Source organism: Hydra viridissima, unplaced genomic scaffold (genome assembly GCF_058129835.1).
Source record: "Hydra viridissima isolate aposymbiotic clone 2 unplaced genomic scaffold, HvirCarnegie_v1 scaffold_4, whole genome shotgun sequence".
Taxonomy (NCBI): Eukaryota; Metazoa; Cnidaria; class Hydrozoa; order Anthoathecata; family Hydridae; genus Hydra; species Hydra viridissima.
This window is the reverse complement of record NW_028324303.1, coordinates 2,415,677-2,438,923: the sequence shown is the minus strand read 5'-3', so window position 1 is coordinate 2,438,923 and position 23,247 is coordinate 2,415,677. Positions and strand designations below refer to the sequence as shown.

The following is a 23,247-nucleotide window of genomic DNA, read 5'->3' as shown; positions in this document are numbered from 1 at the left end:
ATTTATGATATTATTCGCTTTCTCTAAAAAATAAATTTATAGCTCTCTAACATCGGCATTTAATCATCAATAAACTCCTCCTTTATTGACCCCTTTACACCGTACATCTGCTTTTATATTATTCAAACCATAAATGTCGAGTTTTCGACAGAAATCTGATGAAACTTCCCAATATAGGGTTGCAAAAAGTTATTCATGCTAGAATAGACAGTGGTGATAACAGAAATAGCACACCTACCGTTTTCTTCATTAGAGTCAAATGAATTTGATTTTTTAATTAGACAGTGGTGATAACAGAAATAGCACACCTACCGTTTTCTTCATTAGAGTCAAATGAATTTGATTTTTTAATAAGGAATGTTTTTAAAAGTAAAAATAATTTATTAGTTCCCATTTATTAGTTATAAATAAGATAAAAAAGACTTTCGTACTTGAAGTATAACTATAATTATTGAGAAGTTTACAAAATACAGCGAAAAGCTATGAATGTAGAAATAGCCCTCAAACAAAGTTAGCCCTGTATTAAAGTCTACATCAAAACATTAAAACTAGTATCAGTATTTTGTGGTGTAGCTCTTATTCTTTATTCCTTCAGCACATCTTGATTGCACATTGTTAACAAATCCTTTGACATCGCTCGAGAGTAGAGGCATTCCAGGCATTTTAAACTTCTTAAAACTGTGAACTTGATGACTACTGCGAAATGAAGCCATCAGTTGAATTAATTGAAATACCTGAAATATTAGAAGAAGAAGTGGGCCATTTCATTTCACCTTAATCAATTAAATTTTTCAGGAGATCTAAAATTAGTGCGGAACTTTTGCATGCAAATACAGAATTATGGAGTAATAACAAAGACTATTTAAAAGGTAAAAAAATTGTGAATGGATTAAGAGTTGTAAATAATACACCTGAAAGAGTTTTTAAAATAATAACCAATTGTAACTCATACATAACAAAAGAGGAAGAAGCGGCAACATTTTTTACTAGTAGTTGCTGAATGTTGGGCAAAAATTCTTGGTAGCTCAAAAATTTCCTGATCCAAGCCTCTGTCTTCTCAACGATAAGTCAGTGTAAATCAATTTTATGAGAGTTGTTTTATTTGAAAAAAACTATATGTAGTATGATGTGGTTAAAAAACCTGTTATTTGTAAAATATAATAATATTGTAGATTGTTGTTTACTATTATTATTTGTTGTTATTTATTGTTGTTGTTTTTAATTGTCATACTGAAAACAATGCAAAAATCAATCAATTGAATTAATGACATTAATTAAATTTAAGAAATCAGGTTCCTTAAATTTAACAAATTTAACAAATTTATCAACAATATTTTACAAAGATTACAATTAATTATATTTTAAAGGTACTTCTTTAATAGCATTTTAGTTATGCATTTTATCTATATATATATGTTATTATCAATATAGTTTAACTACAACCCATAGTTTTTAATTTATATACAATTTTACATACATAACTTTTCAAATTTCAACCATTTTCTAATGTATATATATGTAAAAATGTAAATATCACAAAAACAATAGGTTGTAGCTAAATAATAAAGATAATAACAGTTGAAGAGAACAACCAAGTAAACAAAATCAAGACTGGAATCATGTTTCTAGGGTGAACTATTTTCATTTTACAAACAAAAAGTATCATAATTTTTAAAAATTTTAATCTCATAGTTTATATCGAAGTTTATAGATAATGGCGACAAGGTTCAGTGTTTCCTCTCTTTGTCTAGAACATAAAGGAGCAAGAGCAAAAAACTCAATAAAGGTTTCTGAACATATCATTCAAAATATAAATGCTTTTGTTAATTATAAATATGATTCCAAGTTAGATGTACATTCTAAAATTATCTTCTCTACTTGTAAAAACTACATTTAATAGCTTGCCTCACACCTTTACCTTCATGACTCATACAAAAGTGCTGTAAAAAGTTCTTGGTTTTTAAAACAATCGAAGGTATCAAAGTAATTTTAACAAATTCTCCTTTTAGCAATCTTATTTTAACGTTATTCAAACATATGCTGATGTTAGAAATGGTGCTGTGATAGAAAAAGAAACATTCTGTAATTAAAAAATATCACATCAAAACTGATTTAATAAAATCAGAATTAAAATCAAATCGTTGAAATGAAAAAACCAAACTTATCTATGCTTATCTTTACAGATACGTGTGCATAAGAATATTTCTAGAATGTTTTTTTTTTAAGCATATATAAGGGGGGAATGTTATTTTGTAGATTATTATTTTTGAGTAAACAGTCATTTTTACGTGAGACAGAATATTTCAATGAAAGACAATATTTCAGGTCGCCCATCTTTAAAGGATGAAAAAATAACAATTGTGAATCACAGCATGTATTGCTTTGGAGATATGTTGCTGCTCCACTCAACAAATTGCAGATGATATTAAAGTCCCTTAAACATCAATTCATCATATTCTCCGAAAAAAGCTTCAAGTCTTCCTTACGAGTTCGCCATGCTACAGTAGTTGAAAGCAACACACTCACCACATCAATTCCATTTTGCTTCGACTCCATTTTGCTGTCCGTTCATTATTCTATAACGACTCCGCCAGCTGTAAACGATACGTTACAATGCTGAAAATAAATCTTTTATCAGAATAGAGAAAAAACAAAGATGTGCGTTCAGTTATTTTCATGCGGGAAAGCGCACAGCCTCACATTTTTAACGTTATCAAACAATTTCTCAATCAATTTGGTGAAAATCGAGTTATTGGCAGACATTTTAAACAATATTGGCCTTTTCGTTCCCCAGACCTTACTCCATATGATTACTAGTTCTAGAGGAAATTACAAGCAATAGTATATTATCGCAATCGGCCTTAATCAAAAGAAAGAATAAGTTAGTTTCATTGAGCTAACAATAGCAAACATTTCACAAGAAAAAACAGCTACAGCCATCAACAATTTGGTGACCGTTTGGAAACTGTTGAGCATGAAAATGGAGGCCATGTATGTATGTATGTATGTATGTATGTATGTATGTATGTATGTATGTATGTATGTATGTATGTATGTATGTATGTATGTATGTATGTATGTATGTATGTATGTATGTATGTATGTATGTATGTATGTATGTATGTATGTATGTATGTATGTATGTATGTATGTATGTATGTATGTATGTATGTATGTATGTATGTATGTATGTATGTATGTATGTATGTATGTATGTATGTATGTATGTATGTATGTATGTATGTATGTATGTATGTATGTATGTATGTATGTATGTATGTATGTATGTATGTATGTATGTATGTATGTATGTATGTATGTATGTATGTATGTATGTATGTATGTATGTATGTATGTATGTATGTATGTATGTATGTATGTATGTATGTATGTATGTATGTATGTATGTATGTATGTATGTATGTATGTATGTATGTATGTATGTATGTATGTATGTATGTATGTATGTATGTATGTATGTATGTATGTATGTATGTATGTATGTATGTATGTATGTATGTATGTATGTATGTATGTATGCATGGGTGTGTGTGTGTGTGTGTGTGTGTGTGTGTGTGTGTGTTTGTATATGTGTGTGAGTGTGTGTGTGTGTGTGCTTATGTGTGTGAGTGTGTGTGTGTTTGTGTATACAGTTTGTCTGTTTATAAAAAAGTATTCTATATGAGGAGTAATCAAAAACTCTGTTTCCTCCGAGTTTGCTTTCATTAAAAGATTCGCCATTCAATAACTTTTTACTACAATATTTAGATAACTTATTACTAATGATTATAAACAAAGCATTAGTAACTGATCTGAAAATTGATGTTATAAAAACATATCTGGTCCCTATCCTACAAAGCTTGATATGCAAAACGCAAATTAATAAATAATTACGGAAAACTTTTGTGTAAAATAAAATTTTGCTCAATTACGCAATTTTCAAAACTGCAGTACAGTAAAAAAAATGCTTACTCAAGGATCTTTCAAATTAGCCGTAAAACTTTTTATTTTTACGTAAAAATAAAGTTTTAGCTTCTATGGCACAAAAATTAAACCAGGAATACACCTTGGAGAAAAGTATTTTTACTATCAGTGTGTTGTAAACAAATTTCCTTTCATATTTTCACAGATATGCGTACAAAAATTAAGATGTATATATATATATATATATATATATATATTTATATATATGTATTTATATATATTCGTGTACTCATTGGTAAAAAGTATTTAATTGTTATTGATTAAAACTAACTTCATTTATGAAGATGACAAACGAATTTCCGTCGATGACTAATTTGCTCATCAGCTTTTTTAGTGAATGGCGAATCTCTTCTATGCTAATATTGGAAGCATAATACTTTTCTTTAGATCATTTGCTCCTTTTATATAAGTTTACGTATAAATAAAAATCACATTTTTTTCATTACATGACATCACGTTCAAACAAAAACACTTTAGGATTTAAGCCCTTGTTTTATAGTGACAGATCCCTTTTCACTCTCTGTCTCTCTGTGAGAGTGATTAGAGATTTGTCACTCTATAATACAAGGGCTTAAATGCTAAAGAATTTTTAAATGAAAACTTTTTCATTCATTTTTTAAAATGCTTTCAGCTTTTAACCTCTTTTTTTTATAGTGACGGACGCTTATTATTAGGTCTTTCATGTCTTATATTGCAATCAATCGTGAGTTTGCTCTAGCGTAAACTTACCATTTTGATAAAAGTTTCTACTTCAAGTTGAGGGATTTTTGAATGTTAAAATTGTTTAACTCTACGTTTTTCGAGAACAAATCTTTTTGTTTACAAAAACAGACATCTATGGTTAGAAGAAAAAATCGCAACAATCATTCTTTGGTAAAAATTTTGCGTTATTACGCAAAATTTAGAATTTTCTGCAGATTTTTTTGCGTGAGAAATTTTACGTAATTTACTGAAAAATTCTGCGTAATTTCGTTTATAAGATTGCAGTTTGCGAAAGTTTTTTTTGCGTAAGAAAAATCCTGGGCCCAATTCTATAAAGCTTAAAAATGCGTAGCTTACGCAAAAAATCGTCAAAACACGTTTTCTTCAGTACTTTTAAACAAACTAAATTTAAACAAACTGAAAATAAAATTTATATTTAGTTTTATTTTAATCAGATTTATTCTAAAAAACAGGAATGTTAATATACAAGTAATTGTAAAAATATGTTTGTGAAACAAAAAAACGTCTCTGAACTTAAAATTTATGTAAATACCTAATATATCATTATTTTTAGGAAAAACATTGTTTAATAAAAAAAAAAGTTTTTATCTAAAACTTATATTATTAATATACGAACACAAGATAAAAAACTTTATAATAATCAATTTCTAAATTTTCATATAGCCGTTCGTTAATTCCGTCTCCATCTTGAGAGGCCAAAAGTGAGCCCAATCCTATAAAGCGGAAAAATGAGTAACTTACGCCGAAAGACAGGGCCCTATCGTATAAAGCTTGTTACGTAAACGCAAAATAATGTGTAATTAAGGAAAATTTTTGCATAATTTACACTGATAAGAAAAATACTTTTCTCGAAGATGTATTCCTTGTTTACCCTGTGTGCCAAAAAAAGCTGAAATTTTTCTTTTTACGTGAAAATAACCAATTGCTAACCAACTTAACAATATTGTCAAGTTGGTTAGCAATTGTATTTTTAGACTAAAGAAACGTAGCTATTAAGTCTAAAATAATAATTGCTAACCAACTTGCAACTGTTTGCAGCTGCCAACATAGCAATTTGTTAATTGCTTGTAAAGAAATCTCAAGAACTCTCACGATAATAGAACGTCTATTGAGATATATTATGTAATAAAGTATACTGAGGACGGCAAACGCAACCTTAACCTTTTGGATTAAACCTTGCCCATTCCTAACCAAACTATCCACAAATCTTGCCCTTTCTTAACCAAGAAATCCCCAGACCACCAACCTCGATCCCAACCTTCCAGTAACCCTTCCACATTACCCTAGATCCAAACCACCCCTAAATACCCGATCCCTTCATCACCTCCTTACTCACAACAATAAAAATAAAGATAATAAAATAAAAAAACGCCTCCCTAGCAATTCAAATACTCCTATTAAATGATATATCCATTAATTAATTTCATTCATTAAATAATCATAGAAAGAAACCCTGAGTTGTGTGTACTCACAGCACTCAACTAATTGTTCATGCAGTATGAACATATCTGGTATCTTGCTACAAAAATAGAAAAAAAAAGGTTTACCAAAAAATTGGTTAGACACAATTGCCGCTTACCATGCAGATATGTTATCAACCTTCTAGCACACTACATTGGGTATCTAAGAACTAAAAAGTACATAAATTATACAAAAATGTTACTTTTAATCGTAAATTGCACTTAAAAAGTGTATTGAATATTTTGAACTTTAATATTTAAATAACTTCTTTCATTGTCTAATTTTTTTAAAATCATTTTAACTTTTTCAATTTTTTTAAAAAATTATTTTATAGTCTAGTTTTTCTTATACAAATAATTCAAATTATTTTCTTTCGTATTTCTGTAAATCTTTATAAAATGTACACCAATCACCACTTAGAGCTCTGATCGCCGTCATCTTGAAAGACCAGTTTTGGCTTCAACGTTTTTTTAATAAAAAACAAAAAAAAAAAATCAATAGAACACGCCAACTTGTTATGTTTTGAGATCAGTGCAGAAAATAAAAACTCGTTAGAGTATGAGGTGTCACGTGAAACGCGAAACTCGCTAAAGAAGTAGACAGTCCTGCGCATGTACAGACACGCTACAATGGTCAAAAAGAGGATCCTTAAACCTAGCGTTAAATCATTATAACTTAGCTTTTAGACGAAGAAAATGGCGGATCAATATCAATATATTTAACATAGATTGTTGCAAAGAGTAACTCATTAACAAAACGTTAGCCCAAACGCTGATGTATTAATTTAATCTTCTCAAAGTAGTTATTCCCCACAACTGGATTACATTGATATGCTCTGTTTGCTGAAAGTTGCAGAAACATCCGTCTTTTCAACTCATTTCTCCACCTTTTCTCAAAATCATAGAACCAATTGATTCCTGGTTTGCCATGTTGAAATGAATGCTCACTACCAAAAATCTGCAAATAATCCTTCACAATACACTGCACAGTGTTTTGATCAGCACCACATCCCCACTCAAAGGGTCGTTAATTAGCAAAGCCGATCTACCAACTAGACTACTTCTGCTACTCTTCAAATGATCAATCAGTGTTGTTCTTATGGCTTTGTGAAAGAAAGAAACCTATAATGGCATTAACAGTTATAAATTAACAAATACTCAAAGAAATCTTGGAGTTTTTCATACCTCAAACAGAAGTTTTACTAAAGTTCAAATTGAGCAAGTTAACAACACTGTCCTATTAACCGAAAACATTTCACTGAATATCATAATAACTAAGCAAAATGGCGCTCGTAATAAAAACTGCTAATTCTTTTCCAATCAGCCACATTTGAAATAAGTTACGAGTTTTATGTGTTCTGTGAGTTATATAACAAAAAGTGTTAATGGTACACCGATGTCGAAGCTACCTCAGTTTACCTTACAGGTTATCACTAGGGAAATTAATTGGGGAGAATTATATTTTTTGTATTGCTCTAAACAAACGGTTTTGGAAAAAAGAAGCAAAAATTGAAGTAGTTTCCGTGAATTCTTGTCCAACGTTTCAAAGTTAACATACTGTCGAACTTTAGCAAACATACCGTTTAAAGGGCTTAATTTGAGGATAAGGTTTGTGTTTTGAATGAAAGTTTCTCATCTATTATATTATAAAGAATGTGATGCTACTTCACTTTCACACACACCCTTCCCCACCCTTTTTTTATATGGTAGGTTATGAAAGATCGTTGTTTAAAATGAAGAAACTTTCTAACTTAAACCATAAAACTTTCAACACCCTATGTCAAAATTAGACGCTGCAACCGTGAAAACTTTGTCGTTAGCAATATTACAAAACATAACTGTGTAAGGAAAATGGTGAGTATAAGCGATTTGGTAGGGAATTAATTTTTCTTCAAGATATAGTTAAAGCACTTTATAGGTCAAAAAACTAAATAGATACCAATTTTTTCTTTTTTTGAACAATGATCATTTATAACCTGCAAAAAAAAAAAAAAGGAAGGGGGAGGGAGAATGCGAAAGTGCATTAGCGCTGAGAATGTTGTACTGGTACAAAAATGTGAATGTTGAACAACAAAATGGAGTGATTTTAAGAATATATTCTTGGAACTTAGAATAAAATCAGTTTTTTGGGGTGTTTTTCCAAGAAAGGTTTATGAGTACTCTAATGCAGACGTTAAACGATATCTTTTTGATGCGACAATTTAGAAAGGTTTTAGTTTGGAGCAAAAAGTCATTTGTGAATTAAACTGAAAATTTTCTATTTTTTGGGAATGTATTAATATTGAGAAGAATTTCAGTTTTTGGCTTTGATTTATTTGATGATAAGTTATTGAAAATACATTATATTTAAATATTCTATATAAATGCTATAACTTGTATAATATAAATAAATTCTATTTTGAATTTAAAATTTAATGTTTGATTTAAAATGTGGCAAATGAAACTTGTGTGTATTTAATCTTTTTCTCTTAGATAGAATGTTTTTCTATGTAAGTGTTCTCATAAGTTACATGTTCTTTCAACAGCTGAAGAAACGAAGCTTGCTTTCAGGAATGTGCATGATTTTAATCATGGAACCCATTTTGGTCTTAATACCACCAGATTTAAGCTAAAAAGTGCTTTTTATTGACTAAGTAAGGGTATTTGAGTTTGTTTTTTATTAAATATCCTTGAATATTATCACTTTTTTAAATGAAAAAAAGATTTTAACATGGTTCATTTTCTATTATAATGCAAAAATAATAGATTTTCTAGAGTAATTTACTTATCATATTCTATACATACTCTTTTCGCAATTTTCTAGAGGTATGATTAGTGATATTCCCAAATGGGTAAAAGAACGTGACAAATGTCTGGACATGGAGAAAATTAAAACTTGTGCTCCCGAACGGAAATCCATCAAGGTTAATGGATTGTGGGAGTTTTTAGGCATAGACTTTATTAACATTCTTCCATTTTCAACGCAACCCGGTGGGAAGTGAGCTAGCGACTAGCTAGCTTTATGGCTATTTTCAAGCAATTTTTTTTTTCTTATTTTATTCTTTCGTAAGGTCTTTAACATCTTCAAAAATTCGATTTTTAGAGTTGGATCTATTATAATTATGAAAATAATTGAACTTTAAACATGTCCATTTTATAACGATATGTCGATAGCTACATATCGAATTTGCGTAGCTAGTTACTAGATAGCGATAAATCTTTAGCTATTCGATTGCTACATATCGCAGATCTTAAGCTATAGATTTAATAACGATTTATAACGATTTATAGCTAGTTACATATCGTAGATTTGTAGCTAGCTACATGATAGCCAAAAATTAATAGCCAGTTGATTGCTACATTTCGCAGTTTTTAAGAAAGCGATTTTATTATGATAAGACGCTAGGTACATATCGCATTTGTGTAGCTGGTTACCACATAGTGATAAATCTATAGCTAGTCGATAGCTACATATCGCGGGTTTTTAGCTATCGATTTGATTGCGCCATATCGCAACTTTAAGTCGATTTTAAGTCGAAATGTTTTATACAGTTGTAGTTTCGGCGCACTGTTCCAGGCTTGTGGAAATAAGATGTTGGGAAGATAGATAAGCGCGATCAGTAAACTATTGACGATTGATATTTGTTTATTTGTTTATTTTATGTCATTCGAAACAGCACAAACCTTTTTATAATATAGAACAAAAATAATTTTTAAATAATTTTGCTTAAAACCTAATTTAATCAAAATTAAAAGATTTTTATAAGTGTTTCCCCTGCTATTCAGTTTTAACCCATTTCTATATCTTATAGGATATTTATGATGTTGTATATATATATATATATATATATATATATATATATATATATATATATATATATATATATATATATATATATATATATATATATATATATATATATATGTATATGTATATATATATATATATATATATATTTATATACATATATATAGTGTATATATTTATATATATACATATATATGCAAGTTGAACTTTTGGAATATCATAGTCTATTGCATCGTTATAATCTTCTTCCTTGTTCCAATAAGCAACAACATATGTATCCTGTATCATTTTCTTAGTTTTTTCAATTTTCCCATTGCATATAACCTTTTTTTCATCTTCATACCTAATATGACATATATTTCTGCCTATGGCAGTTCCAGACATGACATCCAAAATAACATTAAAATTTGATTCACTAATGTCTGGAAACTCGTTTCCAAAAGTTTCAATACTTATATCTAATATTTTAAATTTTTTTTCTATTCTTTTCCTTTCTTTTGTATCTTTTTTTTGCCTTTTTTGCTCTGCTCTGTGTGTCATCTCCTTATCCACTTCAGACATCTTTAATCAATTAATCTCTCTTTTTTTTAGTGCAAAAATTATGGCCACTCAATCACAGACTCTTTAACATGTTTTGGAAGACCGTTTAAATAGTGGATGACATTGTTTTTTCTGGCACACAGTCTTAATGATAGGTAATAAAGAGTTGCATTAGGTGCAAATTTCTGTGCTGCACTAAACATTCCCATCATTTCCTCAGCATCCATATTATGTAGCCTTGCAGATTCAGTCTCAAATTCCATTCGTCCTGTGAGCTTCATACTAAAGTATTTGTTATATTGCCTATTGATTGCTTCAGATATAGCAGTCAAGCAAACAGAAATCATTTTTTTCATATTGTCATCTTTAGGGCAGAATTCAATTAGAGCCTTCCAGACAAGATCTTTTTTATCAAACTCTTCATCAAAAATATTTTGTGATCTTGATAAGATTTTTAACGGATTTTTTAGACATTGGTCAACCGTATCAAGAACTCTTTTACTAATAAGAATACCAGCCAAATGCGAGAATTGTTTTTCGGCTGAAGCATAAAATTTTTTGATCCAAGGACTAGTTATAAGTTTTCCTATTATCCAGCAGCACAAAGTTCTCGTTTGGCAATATTGTTTGCAAAGTCAATAGATAAATTGGCTTGTAATCAAACACATGAAATAGTACCTGATGTCAGAAATGTTTTAAAAATGTCATAATGTTGAATTAATTTTCCACAAATATGAAAAAAAATATTCAAACGATTTCCTCTGTATCTAGGAAGTAAACCTTTAGGAAGTTCTTCTTTTAATAAAAACAAAACAAATCCTTTAGGATTGCCATTTCCATCCATGTACCGAAGTTTATTTAGTTGCACAACAATATTTTCGGGCATGCAGTCGCTACCAAATAGTTTTCCTTTTTTCTGTTTCTATTACTTTTAGTGCAGATCTACAGCTACTGGAAAATAATTCTAGAGGATGAAGATGACAATTAAACTCATTGAAGCTTTTATTCCATGTCAGATTTAACTTTTTTATTGTGGCATGGTTTGTAACAGCTCGATCGGAAATTGTATTAGATATGTTGCCAATTATAGTTTGACAACATTCTTGAAAATCTTTTAAATGAAAAGAGGGATAAGTTTAAATGAAAAAAGGCATAAGTTTTTTTTAAATGAAAAGAGGCATAAGTTGTCTATGGATTGACATATATGCTGCTCATAGTCCTCTGATGTGCCACCACTTAACTCATCTAGCGCTACAACTTTACAACCGGTTTTAGTAGTAAGGTGGATACAGCTAGCATATACAACTTCCTGAGTTGTGCCATCAAATCCAAGTGTTAAATTCTTTTCAGATATAGCAATTTCTGCTATTTGGAGGTCAGTGATAACACCTAGTTCCCTAACCATTTGTTCGACAGTAGTGCGGCAAGGAACAGTTCTAATGGTAACACCTAGATGTTAGGTAAAACTTCGAATGAAAGAAGAAATGCAATTTGCAGATACTTGGTTAGTCACAGCATCAAAAACGTTCGTAGTTCTGTATTATATGTTTTTTTGTTTTTCTTTGAAACCATTAAATTGCATTCTAAACTATGAATCTTCTCTTCATGAAGAAAATTTTGATGTTCAATTGATTTTATTACAAGTTTTTCTTTAAGTTGTAGAATTACAGAGTTTTGTTTTTTAAGTTGCTGATATTTTTGTATCTGTCTTTTTAACAATAACAACAGCCTTTTGCAGTTTTGTTGACCTGCCTCAACTTTAATAGATTTTAATTTTTTTAAAGATTAATTTTTTTTTTTTTAAAAATAAATTTTTAAAAGATTACAAATACTGATATTTTTTTTCCAAATTTTTTTCTTCAAAAGTCTTATTTCAAAAGGCATTTGTAAAAGTTTGCTCTTTGTGTTAAAAATTACTTTCCTATATTTTTTTCTTTCATCACTACGTGATTGTGATAATAAAGTAAAACGACGTTTTAATTTAGCTTTTATTGGTGTCACATAGGCTCCTCTTGGATCTTCAACTTGAACTTCGATTGGCACAACCTCTGAAACATTTAGATTTATCAAATTTTGATTTACTGGATATTTAGATGATTGAGAAAGTTCAACAAAGGCTGGAGAAGATGCTAATGAAAAATCATTAATAGCTTCGGGAGCTATTGTCCTAAAAAGAACTTCTGAAAAAATTTTTTCAAACTTTGACATATCCCTAAAGATGTTCTTTTTGAATATAATAACACTGTTGTTTATTAAATGTCTAACTTGATTTTTTGTTGTTTGACAACTAAATGTTTCACTAACAATATTTGCTATGGTAGTAAAAGAAAACTTATTTTTGTAATATAAAAAAATAACCTTTCCTTTGAGGCATGTTGTCTGTAAATTAAAACCTACATCACTATACAAAGACTGAAGATCAAAAATATTATATTTTTTTGGCATTTTGAGATTTGCGAATCACTAAAGAATATAAAAAAATCTTTAAGATTCAAATTAATAAATTTTAAATTTTTTAAAAATGGTTTTAGCCTAAAATCTAAAAATCATTTCTTTACCTTTTATTTTTCTTTTAACAACTTATAGTAAATATATACAATATAAAAAATCTAATAAAAAATACACGAAAATTAAAATAATAGGCTGAACAGTAGACCAACCAAATTGTATATTTAATGAAACAAAATTTAATAATCTGTACAAAATTTTGAAGCGAAATAAGAAAATAAGTGCTGCACCAATCGGAATTCCATAAAACTACCATGAGATCCGGAAATTTTATATATGCGAACTCAGGGTAACAACGCTTCAAATTTTCAAATTCACAAAAATACCTTGGGTGCTTGAGGAAACCTAAACTTAATATGAGCACATAAGATTTACTTCAAATTTTTAGGATAGATAGTTTAACAAATGTTTTAAAAGAACCTTTGAATTAAAGAAGGACCCTTTCTTATTTTAGGAGCAGTGATTCATAGAAAAACATCAAAGATTAAAAATGTAAAATTACACTACATTTTATTTACAAAAATAACCATGAAATAAATCAAATTGTAGGTTGACTCTTTTTTTAAATAAATACAAAATTTCATTTCATTTAGCTCCAAAATAGAGGTGCAGCCTGGTTTATCCTAAATCAACTTTTTTCTAAATCAAAAAAAATGCGGACCAATTTTTAGAACACTTTTTTTACGGCAAACTACACATATTCTCACATCCCTAATATATATATTAGGGGAAGTCAACTTGAGAAAATTTTCAAATCTAAAATACCATACACTCTAGATTTGGGGCAAATGTTAAAAAAACAACTCCCAAAAAATTTCAGCTCAACAGGTCCTATCTTTACCCTCTAAGCAGATTTTTAGAAAAAAAATTCTCAAAAACCATTAAAAACAGCCGATTTTGCAGGTTTACATTTTTTGCAGGTGCATTTTTTTTTTCTGGGATATTAATTTTTACTTATATATTTAAAGCAAAAATACATGGTATCGTAGTTTTTAAAAAAAAATTTTTTTGTTTGTATTTAGATTTGAAAAAATTACAATATTTAATAACATACTTACCGTATTGTTACTAAAAAAGGATTGTAACTGTATATCCAAAATATATATTTTTTACTTTTTAAGTTAATAATGTAAATGTACAATAAAATTTAGTAATTTCTATAAGCTTTAGTAGCTTAAAGAACCATAAACGGTTCCATTTGTCGTCGTTGTAAATTAATTTACAATAATTATTTTAAGCTTGATTTTTAAATTTAAATAGAATAATTTAAATATGTATAAAGAAGAAGAGTGTTGTCAGAAAATAGGAAGTAAAAGAACACTAAGGTCTAAAAAAAAACTATTCATTATCGAAAAAGCAAAACCAGCTATAATAAGTTTTTGAATGAATCTCTGAAGTTAAATAATTTAGCTAAATTTTTTATTTCTTATTTTTTGTAAATAAGGCTATCAGCTTCCAACTGGGATGGAAATACTGCAGCACTCAGCTTACAACCAATCATTTTTCCCAAGAACATCAAAAAAGGCCACTATTTTTGCTTGTCCTCCTCAGAAAAACTTTGAAAGATGTGCAATAAAAAGTAAATGTGATTGTATTTTGGCCAAGGTAATAGCGCCATGGACTAAAGCTGGCCTTTTTATACTAAACGATCAAAGTCTAGTAAAAAATCTTTCAAGTCTGGACAATGGATATTCAAAACTTGCATGGAAAAAGGGGATCCGCTGAAGGTTTGGCAAAGCAACAAGATTTTAAAGTTTACCTGAACAAAATATTCTGGGCTGGCATTCCTGATCTTAGGAATACAATAAAAAATGACAAAAAAAGATCTGATTTAGACAAGCTTGAGGATTTGGAGTTTCTGGAGGACCAAGAAGTGGAAAGAAGACTTATGCTTGGATCAGAAGATAAGAAGTACAGAAAAATAGTATGTATTTCTTTTAAACCAAAAAACAAAAGATTGCTACGCTTCCTAACCAAATTACTTACAATTTACATGGCACTTAAGACGGTTTAAAATAAAAATAGCTGAACCAAAAAAAAACGATGTTCACTCACTATTTCAATCTCTCGTATAGTTAAATTAAATTAATAACTAGTAAATTTTTTGTTACATTTTTAGGCAATGGAGAGTAGCAGAAAGAGAAAGCAGCAAGTGAAACAACGGTATAAAGAATTAGAGGGTACTACTAATGTTGAGATTAATAAAGATACTAGTGAGGACTCCTTGAGTGATACTGATTTTGATCCTGGAAGTGGTTTAAAAGAAAACCTTCACAACAAAAAGTCACTGCTGAAATTCCCATAGACGTTTTTGCAGGTAATGCAGCTCTTATGGCTACAATCAGCGATATTTCTCCAAGTGTTATACATAAAGTTACAGGTGCAATTCTAACTCAATCAGGAGCTGATCTAACAGATTTCAGCCAGATTCTACAGATCTAACAGATTGTAGCCAGTCTATAGCAGCTAGAAAAATGAAACATGCAAATCATAATAAATGCATGATATCAAAAGAATATGTTCAACAAGCAATTAATAAATCCCTATACCCATGCATAGTGCATTTTGATGGCAAAACATTAGTTGAACTAAACAAAGGAAAAAGAATTAAAACTGAAAGACTGGCTGTATACGTAAATATTGGAGGTGAGACATCCCAGCAAGCACACAACGTTGAAACAACTTTGAAATAACGTTGATCAACGTCGATCAACGTTATTTCAACGTTGTTTTAACGTTATGTGCTTGCTGGGATACTTGCTTGGAGTATTTCCTTTACCATCATCCTCTGGTGAAGATAAGTGCAATTGTGTAATGGACCTTCTTAAGGAGTCCAAATTAGGAGGAAATATGTTTTGATACAACTGCAAGTAACACTGGGTTAAAGAAAGGTTCTTTAATTAGAATATCCAGCAATATAGACAAACATCTTTTACTTATTTCATGCAGACATTATGTATGTGAATTAAGAATGGTTCATTTTTGTAATTCTGTTTCAGATGAAAATTCCACAGGACCAGATAATCCCATTTTTAAAAAATTAAAAACAGATTTTGAAAATCCTGATTTTAATTACAATCAAACGGATAAAGTTTGATTGGAAAGTAGTAAGGGGAACCATTCTTGAGAAAGCTGCGAAAGAGTCTTTGAACTTTTGCCAAGAATATATTACAAAGGGAAAAGAAAATAAAGATTTAATCAGAGATGATAGAAAAGAGCTTGCAGAACTCGTCGTAATTTTCCTTTTTTCTTCTTCATTAACACTAAGAAAACCTGGAGTAGTTCATCATGCTAGGTTCTTATCCTAAGCAGGCTAATAAGTGAATTTAAAGTTTGCTTTTATGCCAAATAGTATTTACAAGCTAATGACGCTATTAGAGCTCCCTTTTTTGATATAAAAGCAATACACCAAATGCAACAGAAAAACTTTGTGCCAAACCAGATGCTGTTGGTGCAATTTTAAACTCTCTTCACAAACATAGTTGGTATTTAGATTCAACAATGATTCCTTTTGCTCTGTTGGAAGATAATATGTCAAATGAGGAGAAAGAAAATCTTGCAAAAGCAATTCTAACTTTTAAAATGTCGATTTCAGCATGGTACAGTACTAAAAACAAATCAAAAATAGATATAAAAGTTAAAACAAAAATGGGGAACGAAAATGGGGAACGAAATTAGTGAACATCCTTTTTCACTTGCACTTTTGGTTGATGAATTTTCATATCTTATGTTTGATAGAATTGGATTAGAGGAACAAAGGAAAAAAGATTGGCTTTCGCTTCCCCCTGAGTTTTGGTTTACTCAATCTGCTTTTAAAAGCTTTCAGAATTATGCCAAATCTTTAATTGTAGTAAATGATCATTCAGAAAGATCTGTTGGAATGATGCAGCAATTTATTCACCGATACAATAATGAGGAAGATAAACAGAACATATTGCTAACTGTTGAAAAAGTTCGTTGTGCTTTCAGAACACCAGGAAGAAGTTCAAACAAACTTTCTAAAAGTAAGTTTGCAGAAAGCTTATCTTCACTTGAGAGGAAGAAAAGTGGTGAAAATTGACATAAACACAACTGAATTTCTTTGCTATTGAAACTTAATCCAATAACATGAAACTATTATCAAATATTGTAATATTTTTAAATCTAGATACAAAAAAAATAATTTTTTTTTAAAAACTACGATACCATGTATTTTTGTTAAAATATATAGGTAAAAATTAACATCCCAGAAAAAAAAAAGTTTCAAATTTTTTTCATTTAACTTTCTCCCTTGACCTGCAAAATCGCCTGTTTTTGATGGTTTTTGAGAATTTTTTTCTAAAAAAGTGCTTAGGCGGTAAAGATAGAGTGGGCCTGTTGAGCTGAAATTTTTTGGGAGTTGCTATTTTAACTTTTTCCCCAAATCTAGAGTGTAGTATTTTAGATTTGAAAACTTCCTCATATTGACTACCCCTAAACTATATATATATATATATATATATAAATTTAGTATAAAAACTCAGTTTTTTTTTTTGATAATGCTTTACATATATTATATTGCTTTATATTACTTTAGATTAACTTTTAATATTTTTATATTACATATATTATAATATATGTAATAATAATAAATATATAATATATAAATTATATATATAGTCTTTATAATTCATAAATTAATTCGATTAAGATGTGCTAATGGTTTATATAAACTTGTAACTGATATTAACTTTTAAAATTGTATATAAACCATAAAATAATTCAAGTAAGATGTGCTAATGTGTTTTTAATATTGAAATGAAAAATCTATGTTTTCTTCGTATTTCGATTATAAATATGCTTGAACATACTTCGTAAAAAGTTTTTAAATAAAATTCAAATGTTCTTTTGTCATCAAAGCATAATTTCCTTGAAGTTAATATAAAATATTGGATTAATAAATTAATTTAGTAAATATTTTATATAGCTGAATAAAGTTTGATATTATTTTTTAATTTCTAGTTTATAAAAGTGCGATTTGATTATATTTAGACTAAAATTTTAGAAAATAATATAAAATGTCAAAGAATTGTAATTTATCACTAGAAATACGTTCTTCAATTGTTGCTCTGGCAAAAGATGGTCGTTCTACTAGATATATTCAGAAACTGTTGAAAATCGGTTTACATGTACTGGTACAAATAAATATAGGATATACTGGTACAAATAAAGAAAGGAAAAGAACTGGACGTCCCTGCAAAACATCAAAGGCTGAAAACAAGTCGATTATACTCTCATGTAAACAAAATAGACGATTAACAGCCCAAGAAATAACATCTAACTTCAACGCTGCTTATAATAAAGCTATTTCAGAAAGAACTGTAAGATATCGCTTTAATGGGCTCTAGCACATTCAAATTGGACAGATATAGACTGGCGAAATGTATTGTGGACGGAAGAATCCAAATTTCTTGTTTTTGGAACAAAGCGACGGATCTATGTGAGACGAACAGCAACTGAAAAATTTCATCCACAGTGCATACAGCCTACTGTCAAACATGGTGGAGGTTCAGTAATGGTGTGGGGCTGTTTTGCTTTTAATCAGGTTGGTAATCTCGTGAAAATTAATGGAATTCTTGATAAGAACATATATCATAAGATATTATGTAGACATGCCGTGACTTGTGAAAAGCGTCTAATTGGCCACAGGTTCACCATGCAACAGGATAATGACCCAAAACACGCAAATAAATACTGTACAAACTATTTTCAAAAAAAAGAAGCTCGCGGAAAACTCAAAATTATGACATGGCCCCCACAATCCCCTGATCTCAACCCAATGGAGTTACTATGGTAACAACTGGATCGTGAGGTAAGAAAAGAGTGTCCTACATTAACGACTCATTTGTGATCAAATTTGCAACGAGTGTGGAAAAATATTTCTCCGACTTATTTGGATAATTTAATCAAACGTATGCCAAAACTTGTTTGTGCAATAAGGTAAGCAAAGGGTGGGTTTTTCGATGAAAAAAAAAACAACTTTTGTTCGCGTTATATTACAAAAACTTGTTTATTTATATCATTTTTATCATAGCTTTAAACACGTTGATTAGTTTGTAATTATTTGTAATGATATTTGGTAAATTGTAATCAGTTAACTTGTTTTTTTATACCTTTTTTTACAAAAAACAGAGTGACCGGAAACTTTTGCCGGGCAGTGTGTATATATATATATCATAAAAAATTTAGTATAAAAACTTTTTGATAATCCTTTACATAAATGTAAAGCATTATCAAATATAAACATTACATTTTTAGTTCATCGGGTTGTTAAAACAGCTCGTTGAAAAAGCGTTGAAAATGCTTGAGGATCTTTAATTGAAGATGCTAACAATGAAACAGTTGAAAATAAAATACTTGATGATTATGAATGTAATGCAAGTTGTAATAACGATATTTATCTGAGTTTAATAATGTAATTAGTTCAGATGGGTCATCTGATAGCATTGAAGCAGTTGAAATAAAATACTTGATGATTATGAATGTAATGCAAGTTGTAATAATGATATTTCATTTGAGTCTTGCCATGTAATTAGTTCAGATGAGTCATCTGATAAGGACAATGACATTTGCATGACATCAAAATGCTATAACATAAATCAAAAGCTTTTTGATTTTTATGTTATATATTATGTATAACTTTTATGTTCCATTTTACAAATGTGTTATTTCAAATGACTTATATTGTATATTTGTATTGTGACAGCGAAGTTCTGGAATTAAAAAACTGCGACATAATATTATCAGAGAAACTAAAAAATTGGTGTATAGATGATTGGAGATCTCGTGGTAAAACATTAACGGAAGATGACCTTTAAATGAAGGCAATGCATAAGGTTGGTGTAAATAATACAGATAAGTATTTTATACCCTGTTGGAATTAAAAAACAATAAGTGTTCCAGTAGAAACATTTTTAAAAATAAATTAATCTTGCAAAATTGTATTTTTTATTTATTTTATGCGCTTATAGTTGGAATTAATACGAAATCACTTATTCAAAAATTTCAAAAGTTTGTAGTAAAAAAAATTTTACTCCTAAAAATGGACTCCTTAGACTTATTGATTGTGTTGGTCAAACCAAAAGGCAGAGCATTCCACCCTTGAATGTGAGTGTTTTTAAAGCAACTTAATAAATTATCTATATTGTAATCAATACACTAAGTATTGCAGAAAATGTGTTGAGTATTTAATTTAGGTATTTCAATTTTTATGATCTGTATTTGTTTTTATTTCTGGTGTGCTTTCTTATCAATATAGATTTTTTTATATGTTTGTTGTACATATAAAACTATGATTGTACATATACTAAAAAAGATTATTTGTTTTGTAGAATATTCTTACTGCAGAATCAGAAGTAGAAATTGATTTTAATACATAAAAAAAAAACAACTCCTATAAATCTACAAAACAGAAAGAGAAAAGATGAAGAACCGTCTTTAACATCATGGCCATCGTGAGAGTCATCAAAGCTCCCCGATTCCAATTCAGTTTACGTTTTTAAGAATTTTTATCCCATTTGTGAAAATAAGAATTTTTTTTTGGTTTCATTTGAATGGTTTATTTGTTGTGTTTTTAGTTACCACTTTTAAATGAAAAAATCAGTATAAAATAATTAGAATATTGTGATAGAGTTTTTATATCATTTAAGAGTATTTACAATCTTTGTTAATCTTGTTTTAGAACTTTCTATCTCTCTCTACCTCAATGGATCAAGTAGATGACTCACCAGTTACACAGCCGGTGTTTCCATAAGAGTTGCAGTCTGTTTCACAAATTCAACCACTATTGCATTCATCTCCTTCCTTTTCTTTACCACCTCAAAAAAATGGGATAGACTAAATAAATAACTTTATTCTGAATGCAAATGTTGAACCCAATACTGTTGAAGGCATTCAATTCATAGTGAATGCCATGTGCAGAAAAGTTTGTGGGTTGGAAACAGAAATGCGTACCATACGTTCACTTTTAGACACTAACCATGGTAATGACGAAAATATAAATATAGATTATTTACCAGCAAATTCAGTTAAAGAGTTTGATACATTAGAAAAAAAAAATCACTCTAATGATAAAGATATCATTTGCAGAAAGATGAAGCAAAATGGTGGGAAAAATGTGAGTGACTTTTTAAAAAATGCTTTAAAAACTTGCATAACAGACAAGCTATATTGCAGCATCAATCGAACTGGTGCAGATAAAAAGCGTAGGTTTATAGGACCAGTCGAAAGTTTGATTTTTGATGCAGCTTACTGTTTATTTCCAACTGCCACTGAATCCAGTATGACTACCTTAATTGCGAAACACTTAAAAAAATCTAAAGATTGATATTTTGCAACGAGAAAGAGAAATTCTTTAACAAATGATTTAAACAGTCCTGTTAGAAAAATTCGAAAATAAAACACTGACTCGTGTAGTGATTCCAGTTAAATTATTTTTTAAATTTGTTTTATTATTTATTCACCTTTTTTTTTTAGTTATTTTATTCTTCATATATATTTTTAAATAATTTTTAATATTGTTAATTTAAGCAAAATCATTAAGTTGTTAAAGCCTTTTTTTAATTTTTAAAAATAACTCATACATTTTCTTTTAATATTTTCTTATGACATAAATCTAAAATCTGTAGTAAATGCAATCATATTTCAATGGTTATAACTTATTCCCCTGAAAATATAGCATGCGATTTTTTAGGAATATTTTCCAGCCTAGCCGATATTTTCTGGCCTAAAAGTGTAGTTTGTGTTACGAGTTTTCAGTAGCTATTCTCTTCCTTATTTAACTAGCTGATTGCTAACCTTGTGGCCAAATTGCTGTCTTTATCGTAACGACTTGTCGGTAGCTAGTCGCATGCTTTTGTCGCAAGCCATTCTCGTGGCCAAATCGCTGCCTTAATCGTAACGACTTCTCGCTAGATATTTGCTAGCCGATTTCCCACCCGATAATCTCTTCAGTGAGCAAGCTGGCAAAGAACTTCATTCGAATTTTAATACTCGTTATGAACGAACGTAATTGTCTCAAATAAAACTATTCAAATCAGCTTTAAAGTGCATTGTCGATTACGACTAAAAAAAAGGTAGAATCATTATTTAGAAACGGAGAATCATGTTTGTGTAATGTTTATAGTTGCAACTGTAAAAACTGTAGGTGTAATAGATGAATAACATACAAATTTACTCATAAACTGTTTCGTTTCTGTAAAAAATCAAGAAATATAAAATTTTATTTTGTGATTGAAGAATATATTTTGTTTAATAAACATTTTTCAAAAAATTTTTCTTGACCAATCAAAAAGCAGAAATTTTAGTGGCGAAAATAGTAAAAAACAAGATAAACTTACAATTTAAAAAAGTCACGGATATCATTTGTGAAGCGGAGCATCTGTTAAAGCTAATTTTTTAAAATTAGCTTAGAGGATTTTCGGCTTCAAAAACGATGATGATGAGAGCTATACTTTTGTAAATACGATTTGCAAGGTTTTTTATAACTAAAATCTAAATTTCAGTGGGTTAAAGGGAGCTATAAAATAAAATTGAAAAAAAAAAGTTTTTTTTTGTAAGTTATGTTAGGTTTTCTCAAAATAAGTGAAATTACAAGACAAGATTAGATGAAAAATCAAGAGTTTTCCAAATATTGTTTTGCACCGGTCAGTTTCATATTATTATTACAGTCGTTCGATAAATTGTATTGTTTTATTTTAAATTAAAGTTTTCACCAGGTTCCGTTAACTTCAAGACATTATTTCTTTTTAAATATTGAGATCGTCAAGGAAAAACTTTGATAGCACCTTGAGGACCTCTGAAAAGGCAGACTAGCATTAGTGGTAATCTTGATTTTCACAGCGAATTACTACACCTCGTTGAGGTGCTAACAACATTTCAATATTCTGAATAACAAAAGTAAAATAAATAGAATAAATATACAACATTCTGAACTTGATAGAAACCAAATATTTTTTCAAGTGCTTGATATCATCACCTTGATCTAGCTTTGAGTTATTTTTGTTTAAAGCTTTTTCTAAAAATCTTCATCTGATGCTAACTTCTTACTTTTCAACAAGATTCCTTTTACAATTAACCAATGACTTTCCGTAACACCCTGCTGACAGCAATTTGGAAGATCTGCTTCCTACGATAACATTTCAACTTCATTTAATTTTGCCATACAAGGATGCAAATTTCTCAGTATGAATATACTTAACCTGGTGACAACTTTACAATTGATTAATG

General features: G+C 29.2%; 1 protein-coding gene and 2 pseudogenes across 1 annotated transcript; 2 read left to right on the top strand and 1 right to left on the bottom strand.

The window, feature by feature from the left end:
• Positions 1-10,553: 10,553 nt before the first annotated feature.
• LOC149889402 (uncharacterized) lies at positions 10,554-11,899 on the bottom strand (annotated as a pseudogene).
• Positions 11,900-18,038: 6,139 nt separating this feature from the next.
• On the top strand, positions 18,039-18,368 carry LOC149889401 (uncharacterized). Its single transcript, XM_090085110.1, has one exon. The coding sequence runs from the start codon at positions 18,039-18,041 to the stop codon at positions 18,366-18,368; it is 330 nt and encodes a 109-aa protein (XP_089941236.1).
• A 1,296-nt stretch (positions 18,369-19,664) lies between these two features.
• LOC145185287 (uncharacterized) lies at positions 19,665-21,339 on the top strand (annotated as a pseudogene).
• Positions 21,340-23,247: the final 1,908 nt, after the last annotated feature.